This window comes from Aspergillus sydowii (genome assembly GCF_001890705.1).
Source record: "Aspergillus sydowii CBS 593.65 unplaced genomic scaffold ASPSYscaffold_31, whole genome shotgun sequence".
Lineage (NCBI taxonomy): Eukaryota > Fungi > Ascomycota > Eurotiomycetes > Eurotiales > Aspergillaceae > Aspergillus > Aspergillus sydowii.
In genome coordinates this window covers 22101-31017 of record NW_024467889.1, presented here as the reverse complement: position 1 = coordinate 31017, position 8917 = coordinate 22101, and the positions used below count along the sequence as shown (strand labels likewise).

General features: G+C 49.2%; 7 protein-coding genes across 7 annotated transcripts in view; 5 read left to right on the top strand and 2 right to left on the bottom strand.

Annotated features, from left to right (window-relative positions):
- The window catches only part of ASPSYDRAFT_845814 (uncharacterized protein), a 1107-nt gene extending 468 nt beyond the window's left edge, over positions 1-639 (bottom strand). The window contains exons 1-2 of the mRNA XM_040851372.1: positions 427-639; positions 1-371 (exon numbers count right to left, since the gene is read on the bottom strand). The exon at positions 1-371 is cut by the window's left edge and continues 9 nt beyond it. Coding sequence (XP_040695738.1) covers positions 1-296 — 296 coding nt within the window. The 5' untranslated portion in view covers positions 297-371; positions 427-639. The remainder of the gene's footprint in view (positions 372-426) is intronic.
- On the top strand, positions 565-2174 carry ASPSYDRAFT_52831 (uncharacterized protein). The gene has a single exon (XM_040848566.1). The coding sequence runs from the start codon at positions 929-931 to the stop codon at positions 1832-1834; it is 906 nt and encodes a 301-aa protein (XP_040695737.1). The 5' UTR covers positions 565-928; the 3' UTR covers positions 1835-2174.
- A 225-nt stretch (positions 2175-2399) lies between these two features.
- On the top strand, positions 2400-4134 carry ASPSYDRAFT_96054 (chromate transporter; the record flags this gene model as incomplete). The annotated part of the gene is made up of 4 exons (XM_040853202.1): positions 2400-2639; positions 2691-2812; positions 2875-3440; positions 3500-4134. 4 exons carry the CDS (start codon positions 2400-2402, stop codon positions 4132-4134), a joined length of 1563 nt encoding a protein of 520 aa, XP_040695736.1.
- Positions 4135-5647: 1513 nt separating this feature from the next.
- Positions 5648-6561, bottom strand: ASPSYDRAFT_52829 (MBL fold metallo-hydrolase). Its single transcript, XM_040848565.1, has one exon. It carries the CDS (start codon positions 6498-6500, stop codon positions 5700-5702), a length of 801 nt encoding a protein of 266 aa, XP_040695735.1. The 5' UTR covers positions 6501-6561; the 3' UTR covers positions 5648-5699.
- A 1060-nt stretch (positions 6562-7621) lies between these two features.
- ASPSYDRAFT_52827 (uncharacterized protein) lies at positions 7622-8224 on the top strand. Its single transcript, XM_040848564.1, has one exon. It carries the CDS (start codon positions 7687-7689, stop codon positions 8059-8061), a length of 375 nt encoding a protein of 124 aa, XP_040695734.1. The 5' UTR covers positions 7622-7686; the 3' UTR covers positions 8062-8224.
- A 175-nt stretch (positions 8225-8399) lies between these two features.
- ASPSYDRAFT_52826 (uncharacterized protein) overlaps positions 8400-8917 on the top strand; it is a gene marked incomplete at its 5' end in the record, with an annotated part of 581 nt that continues 63 nt past the window's right edge. The window contains one exon of the mRNA XM_040848563.1: positions 8400-8917. This exon is cut by the window's right edge and continues 63 nt beyond it. Within this exon, the coding sequence (XP_040695733.1) occupies positions 8400-8696 (297 nt within the window). The 3' untranslated portion in view covers positions 8697-8917.
- Positions 8571-8917, top strand: part of ASPSYDRAFT_52824 (uncharacterized protein) — a gene marked incomplete at its 3' end in the record, with an annotated part of 676 nt that continues 329 nt past the window's right edge. The window contains exon 1 of the mRNA XM_040848562.1: positions 8571-8917. This exon is cut by the window's right edge and continues 329 nt beyond it. Coding sequence (XP_040695732.1) covers positions 8874-8917 — 44 coding nt within the window.

The window sequence follows — 8917 nt, the reverse complement described above, 5'->3', positions numbered from 1 at the left end:
CGATTCACGAGCCAGATGTAGTTGCGCCGCCATTCCCAGTAGAGCCATCCGAGTGCTGCAGTGGACGCCACAAACAGAATACAGGCAATCGCCAGAAGCGGGGGGTTTTGGATTGTACTCAGAACGGCCTGTCCCACGTCGTCCTTTGCCAGCGCGTCCTGGACTTGGCCAGATCTCTGCAGCGCCGTGAAGGTGCCCGGGACCATCAGATACCCTGCGAGCAAGGTCCAATGGGCGATGCTAGCAATGACATTGTACATCCAAGGCATGTAATCCACCTCCAACAGCATTTGCATACAGTGCGACCCGAAATGTCCTTCTATGTTTTGTACAGATGAAGCCTGTTTTCAAACCCTAGTTCCGAAGCCCTACTTTATCAGAAGTAGTTAGCCTATATTTCCGGCCCGTCTCTTCCGTGAATCGTACCATGCCTAACAGAAACTGAAAATATCCAAACCATACCATGACAGCTAGGAATATACTCCGCCTAGCTTTTCTGCCAAGGTTTTCTGCCATTACCTTAACTCTTTGAGGCTAACGTGTGCTTTTTACCTTACAGCTAACTAACATGATGGCGCGATACCTGGACTCTCGACAGCGCAGGATAACTATCCATATGATACGTAGCAAACAGCTAAGTAATTCACAGATCGCTCAGGTTGCCAAATGTAGCGAGAGGACTGTTACCGAGCTCCGCGGAGATATCTGAAGATGGATTGAGTTCTAGCTCAAGGCCAGAGAACGCACCGTCGCCTACCCCGGAGGATCGGAGGTCGTCGTCAGCAATATAAACCAGCATGATCCTAGGGAGCTAGAAGAATCCGAGCACTATTTGAGTGACATTGAAAGTGTTTCAGCGGCCACCTTCGCTCAATTCAATACGGGATCGGAAGCGGCCCTCAGCTTGGTGGACTCAGGGGACGCTGCAATGACACACTGTGCCGGAGAAGTTCAGGAACAACAAGCAGCTGACACTCAAGTTGTGTTGAGAAGAGAGGTGCAGCATGAGCTCGACCGCTTGCAGAGTGAAGCAGAAGGACGAGCGGAGAATGTGAAGCGAAGAAGTCAAGAGGCGAAAACCTCCACCGGAGAGGGCCTTCTATCGCGTACACGGAGCTGGACGGACGTCGAGGACGAGTCCGACGAAGATATAGCCGTGATAAGGAAGATCCAGCAAGGTGACGTCCAACCACAGCCGTTGGAGAATGAGCAGAGCGAAGACGTCATGACTTCGCACGTTGCGGACATTGATTCGGGTGACGAGCCAATTGGATCTCTACTCGCCTCGAGTACGAAGACGCCCACAAGCAAAACGAAGCGCCATGGATGGCTACCGTATGATGCAGCACAGAAGGGAAATCGCAAAGCCGACCGAAGGCAAGCCGACGACCGACGGATTACACGAGTCGGCTTTACGGATGTGGAATTCGACCCGAACAAAGGGCCCGGTTTGGACCGATTGCGAGAAGTAGCTGAGGTCCATGAAGTTCATGGTTCGGACCAGCCGCAAGAAAAGTCTGTGACTTATGTAGACAGTAATGTTGCTGTACCAACTCAAACAGCTGCACCAGTTGAGCGGCTCGAAGTGCGGGGTGAGGAACCTACAGACACCCAGGCGCGGCGAGAAGCTGCCGCAAATTCACCTGCACTCCTTCATACGGAATCAGATTCGGGACACTTAACCGAACAACCTGTGGGGGAACAAGCAGGAGACTTGTTTGAGCAAAATCCTCCGGCAGCAAGCCATCCAGATATGGACGAGGAGGAAGGCCGGTCACCCAAAATGCCGCCTAGCAAGATCACAGCGTTGGGAAAAAACAAAGATCAAAGGTGATGTACGTCAGCGAATCCATGACCGTTCGGCACGGGGAACGCCAAGCTGCTCTACAACTATCTTGATACCAAGAATGGTGGCGATGTGGAACTTTCTCAACAAAACGAGCTTTAAACTAGTGTGATCGGTTGGGACAGTAATGAGAAGACATAGAGGGTAGTGGTATTTAGACAGGTCTGAGGCAAAGGTGGTTGAGGTTGGGTGACCTGTCAACATAAACGCAACATGTGTGACTTCCTGTATAAAGGGCATTACTCGAATCCACCACGTGATTCACGGAGAACCATGTTATCGCGAACTAACCCGAAAAGGAGCCCGATTATTTGTAACCAATCAAATCCCAGCAGTGACAGATGTATTGCCAAGGTCCCCGCCAAGTCTGCATTCTTAGCAACCATGTGAACGTCGCCGGCAAATTACTGGATAAACACGGAGTTGATTCCAACCTAAAATCATGGTCGCCTTCCAAGGTTTATAATCTCGATTCCTCCTGAACAAATTATTCGTTCTTTCGTGCTCCCAAAGTCTACTAATTCTCGCTCCTTCAATTATAGACGAATCTAAAATGCTCCTCCTGACCCGATCGCGACTTGTCTCGTCTCTACGAGCGCTGAATCGGAAATGGCGTAGCCATGCAGGAGCAACCGAGTCTGCATACGCGAAAGTGCCCCTACTTGGTCGCTTGAGCGAGGTCGTTCGGCATACCTGGTACCTGGGATTTACATCCTTCGGGGGTCCACCGGTTCATTTCCAGATCTTTTATGCGCGGTTTGTTGAAAAAGAGAAGTGGGTTGATGAGCAGACGGTAGGTACTTATTTATCAGAAGACTGGAAAGTTGGGAGCTAATGGGCATAGTACCAAGAACTTTTCGCTATATGTCAAGGTCTTCCTGGACCGGGATCTACAAAGATGTTGTTCTGTTTGGCGTTGCTCCACGCGGGGTTTATCCCAGCCTTGATTGCATTTTTTCTCTGGTGGTATGTATATTTCTCCATATTTAGCGCTTGAAATTTATGTTATGTACTTATTAATCCGCTAGTCTGCCTGGAGCAATCGGCATGTATGCGCTCTCCGTCGGCGTGCAACAGATTGACGAAACACTTCCCGCACCAGTCTACGCTCTTCTCTCCGGCCTGAACGCCTCGACCGTAGGCATTATTGCCCTCGCTGCTGTCCAGCTAGCCGAAAAAGCAATCCGTGATAAGATTTCCCGGATATTGGTAATCTTCGGCGCATGCGCTGGTCTCTGCTATAGCGCGCTTTGGTATTTCCCTATTCTTATGGTTGCTGGCGGTGTTGCTACTGCGCTGTGGGATGGTTGGGTGTATCAGCAGATTCTGAGGGCGAAGAGTGCGTGGAGGAATAGGAATCGGCAGCCCGAACCGGAAGCTGATGGCCCTGGGTCTGCGGACTGGGAGCGTATGTCTGCGATGAGCTCAGGACAGGCGGCAGGGGCGGAGATGCTGCGAATGAGAAAACCGGATCCAGGGACTTTGCCGCAGAACTCAACTGATACCCAGGCTTCAGAAGAAAGGGAAGCGCCTGCCTCACAGGACCATGTAATCCGTATTAGCGTTGGCGCTGTAATTCTTGTTTTCTTCTTTGGTATGTCCCGTCTGATGGTTTGGGATGACACTGTACATGAGCTGATCCAGAAACCGCAGCCTCCTTCATCGCCATCCTTGTTTCAAGATCGCAGCTCTCAGCACCCCCTCTCGCCCTCGACCTCTTCGCAAACATGTACCTAGCCGGAACTGTGATTTTCGGCGGCGGCCCAGTCGTCATCCCCTTGCTCCGCTCCTACGTTGTGGACCCAGGCTGGGTTTCCAGTCGAGATTTCCTAATCGGCCTTGCTATAATCCAGGCCTTTCCCGGCCCAAACTTCAACTTTGCCGTCTTTCTTGGTGCACTTGCCCTCCGAACTACATCCTATCCTACAGTTTTCGGTGCATTCCTTGGTGGGTTAGGGATTTTCTTCCCTGGGATTGCCCTCGCCGTCGCGATTCAATCCTTCTGGCGTGTCCTGCGGAAACAGAAGTATGTTATTGATTTTCTTCGCGGTGTGAATGCATCGGCTGTAGGATTGGTCTTCACAGCTGTGTACCGGCTTTGGGAAATTGGATATTTGGCTCCGCGAGAACGTGATGGGCAGAGTCTGGCGAAGGAGCCCTGGTGGGTTGTTATTGCCGCTGTTACTTATGCCGAGAGTGCGTGGTTTAAGGTTCCGCCTGCGGTTGCAATTTTGCTAGGTGCTGTGCTTGGGTTGTGTTGGTATGGGGTCGTTGGTCCTGCCTGGTGATGGAGTGTAGATATTATGAATATGCTGGGGGACTTGTTGAGAGGTGGGCATTTTAGTACCCGACCTAATATTTAGTTTAGAACCACCCATGGTGACAGCCTTTGTTGTACGCAGTGCTAATCTAAAGAAGAATGTGTTTGGCTCCTCTATGGCTCATATGTATATGGTTGACCTATAATTCACTCTAAGAGTCTTGATAATCAATGTCATCGGTTGTACGACGCCTGGCGGAACAAGTTCCTTTTTGGTCTATCATGGTTAGATGGATAACAATACTTCCCTATCCTTTGCATCCCTGTGCTTAATAAAGTCATGCCTTGGTTTTGGAATTCTGCTATTGTGGAGACTACAGTCAAGCAGATGATTTTTTGAAAATTGGAATTGGATGAGATAACCTATACCTATCTTCGAGTATACTTAGGTGCTGAATTATTACTTAGGTTAACTTAAATTAGAGATCAAAAGGCTTCCTAAGTATTGCTTAAAAGATCTAGAATAAATCTCTATCTTATACAGTGGATTGCACAACCACCCTGCCTACGCCAGACTCTTCCAGACTCTTTCCCGAACTCTAATATAGTTGCACTAGTCTATATACAGTTAGCCTAGTAATAAGACTTCTTGGCTGGTATTAATCTATTTTATAATTTCCTTTAATATTACGCCCAAACTTATAAGGGCTGTAAAGTCTATACAGAATTCAAGATTCTTCAATCATGGTCAACTCAGGCACGTGCCACAGATTTGGCAATCTGTCAATATCTGAATATCTTGCAGACAATTATTGGCTGCGAGATACGCCAAGCATTTCTACCAGAAGCCATTGAAGCGCAACATTGATACTGTACAGTTCAGTTCCACATGGCACAATACATGGATGGGGGAGTTCGATACATCTGCAATCACATAGATAAGGTAGCACTTATTAAATCTAAATCAAGGCATATTTTAGGATTGTAAATGTCGGTTAAGTAACAACAGAAATAACGAAATAAATATGACAAAGGATAAAACCAGAGAGGCCGTTAGCCTTCTTTAGACTTTTCGATTAAACGCTGTGATCATCGAAGCGTTGACGGAATAACGAGACTGCTTCAGCTACCCGAATGGCATAACGGAATATGAAATAACGAGCATCCGGCAAACCCCATCCTGCACACGATAGAGTGGAAGTCACGGTGAACAAGGAGATCCCTTCACGAGACACTGAAGAGGATGTACCCCTGACTCCGAGTGCATACTTAACCAAACCGCGGCCTCAAACAACACCTTTGCCACTAAATAGCCTAGTCACGGACGACCTCACTATCCATTGACTACGAAATGTACCAGTCACAAATTACAGAGCATGGAATTACAGTGCATGGCATGAAGCGAATGTTAGCAACGGCAGTTTGAAAGCTCGATTCTGGCAAATAAGCAATGTGGCGTTAGCCAACGGTCCTTAATCTGATCTATGAGATCTAAGATCCGTCATTCTTAATCGACGAAGGGACTGTGGTGGGTACTATACTGTATCTGCTTTCACTGCCAATACGTTCTCAGTTGGAGATCTAACAAGACTGTTACATAACGGTCACAGTCTCCCCGGGCTTAAGCCAAGTCACTTGACCCATGATGCGTTCCTGTTCGAAAGCTTCACGAAGTTCTTCGCCCTTTTGCGTAAAATGTCCCCACGATTCATAGTGCATAGGTACCAATACATCGGCCTGGATGTCGCGGAACAGACTGGCGGCCTGTTTGCCGTCCATGGTGATTTGGATGAGGGGACTATTGGGATCGGTCACGTCGCTTGGAACACGGGCACTTCCCAAATTGAATATCGCGGCACAGATATGATACTTTTCTGCTATCTTCTTCAGTGCTTCCACATAGACAGTGTCACCAGAGAAGTAGATAGCCTGTGGCAGACCGTTGCGACCGTGACCAAATCCCTCGCCAGTCACAATGAACCCGGTGCATTCCTGTCCAGGGACGTGCGTCGCGGGGGTGGCGACGATCTGGAAGCGCTTTCCGGCCACGGTAACATCCATTTTCTCCCATGGGTTGAACCCGTGCACGGTAGGACGAGGGGAGAGGTTCTTTGCGCCGTCGATAGTGGTGAAGACGTGACGACCATCTAGGAGGCGACGACCAAGGTCATCAAGGTTGTCGATGTGGTCCTCATGACTTAGGAGTACAGCATCAATCACTGGGAGTTGATCAAGCCGAAGAGCGGGATCGTCCAACACTTCTGCTGGGGCATCTCCAACCTGGAACGTTGTCCCCGCAGGGGAGAAGAAGGGATCGGTGAGCATATTGACTCCATTGATCTCGAGGATTGCGGTGGCCGTGCCGATATGGGTGATTTTCAAAGTAGGAGACATGGCGATTGATATGCTTCCTGAGATTTGACCGGACAAATGATATATGGGAATTCGAGGATGTGTCTTTTCGATCTTTGTTATGTAGCTATGTCCTACAGTTATATAGGCCTTGCATCGGAAGCCCACTCGGAAGCCCACTCGGAAGCCCACCAAATATCGCCAAGGTTGGAAGGAGTTCAATAGCTTATTAGTCAGGAACTGCCAGCAAATTTGTCAAGTGGGATACACAGTCGTTAATCAGTCTTACTCATCAAACCGCTCAGGGTTCGAAGAGTGGTATAAGCATAATTTACTTCTTAGATTATGCCATCTGTAAGAATAAGCTCCATGAAGTAATTATAAGAAATATTTTAACTAATATCCAGTACTTTCTAGCCTAAAGTAAGGGAAATGAATACAGGTCTTTTCAGGAACCCTACATTTTTACTTGCAATCCTAGAGGGGATGGCTACGAAAGATCTAGATTTAGGAAAGCGGTGTTGGTAGTCAGTGACGTTTCCAGTACCAAAAATTTCGTAATTCTTACGGGTTCGATACAAAAACGTCTATTTCACGTAGATACCCATTTTTGTAACCGCTAGCTATATTCAGTTTAGCGTCATTTTAAGGTTAGGGTTTAGAAAAGCTTTGTCAGTGTGAAGGGTACAAGGACATTTCGGGTGCGCCTGTATACCGGGTTTGTCCGGCAAAGGGAACCAGGTGCTGAGTCTGAGAGGCCATCTGGCTTGCGTAGAATACCAGGCAAGGCTCTGATGATGTCCCCAGAGTGTCTGGCGAAGGGATTGTCGTACCGGTAAGAGGAGGAATGAACACTCAGACTTGCCACAGCGGCTCAACAAGCAGCTTCGAGGGCGATAACCTTACCGGCATTAATGAGTTGAAGCCGGCCCATATATGGGGCTCAAGTCTGCCCAGTATCTACATGAACATAGCCCGGGTACGTCGCAGCTTTCTGAGGGCCAGCATCGACATACGAGGGATAGCTCACTTGGCTTCTTTCTGCCCCGATTGCACGATGATGCCCTCAATTAACTTGCCTACGTTCAAATGTGCGGGGATTCCTAGTCACCAGACGATCCTTACTGTCGGGCTGGTACTACCCCAGCAACACAATGTCTGTGGATGTATATAATCTAAAGCGCTGTGCTCTCGTCTCTAAGTCGCGATGATTCTGCGGTATGTGCCAATGGTGTCTTCCCAGAACCGCACAAAGCAGGACCAGATCCGCAAGCGACGCAATAACCTGCTCCGTCGCCACAATGATTTCTGGCGGCTGTACACGATTCGCAGCTGGACCACGTTGGAGATGCCGAACGGCCGGATCTACACGTATCGATCTCATCCTCAAATCCCGGCCCCAACAGACCGTGAAATGGTAAGTCCCCGGCGGCGTAGAAAGAACTTGATGTTGACAGATTCAGCGGGAACGACCCCAGCCAGCCGTGCACAAAACACCGGCGGACTATGGTCCTCCGGATCTGATCGACATGGTGTTGCCGACACGGCCCTCCCTAAAGGTGCGTGGACGCCGAAGTCAACTCTGGGATTTGCTATCGTCTGAGCCTGAACGACCGTGGAGTTGATGCTCGTATGTCTCGTGTTTGGCCGCGCCGTTTGTCCTCGACTGTTGGGTCCTAAACTCGTCTACTCCATAGTACGCAGCCTAGCGATAAAATAAGTGCATGGTGGTATAATAATGAGGGGTTCTTCCTGGCGGGCTTTCGCTGTATGGCTAAAAGCGACAGGGTATAGACAAATTTACAAAGTTGAATAGCGCCCGCCATAATTAGAGGGTATTCCTGCTGGCTGTCATATGACAGTGTCGTGCAATGTGAAAACGGTGCCAATACCAGGTGAAAGATAAAAACCAGCTGTCTCACAGCCACTGCCTATATCCAAATGCTCGAGCAGGGCCTGGATGGTCAAGCCGAGTTCTCCCCTGTGATGGCCCGTGCTGCCGGGACGGTTTGGGCTCTGGCACAAAGATATTCTGTTTGCATTCGAATATCTTCGACCCTTGCTCTGGTGATGCGATTCCTACCAGAGGGTGTTAAACGGTCAATTAATCTCCCTGACCGCGCGGACGTGGCGAGAGTCTGTATAGCCCTGGTGAATCGCTGGTTATCTGAGGCTGGCGGGGAAGGAGCTTTGACCACCCGGGGATCTATGAGGCAGCTTGCCAGCGCTGAGAAGTAGGCCAAGATAGTTGAGGCAGAATAAATTATGGGCTAAGATGACTGCATTCTCGGTGGTGAAAGCATGGCCTTTGAAAAGCCCGTCTCTGATTTCCGTTCCAGAGGATCCCCGACACTAAGCCGCCGTTAGCTAGTTTTCGGGCCATTTATTGGGGATTGATAACTTTCGTATGCCATCATGGCCGCCCATACAACTGCCGCCTGTGAGATTCAAATTGGGTG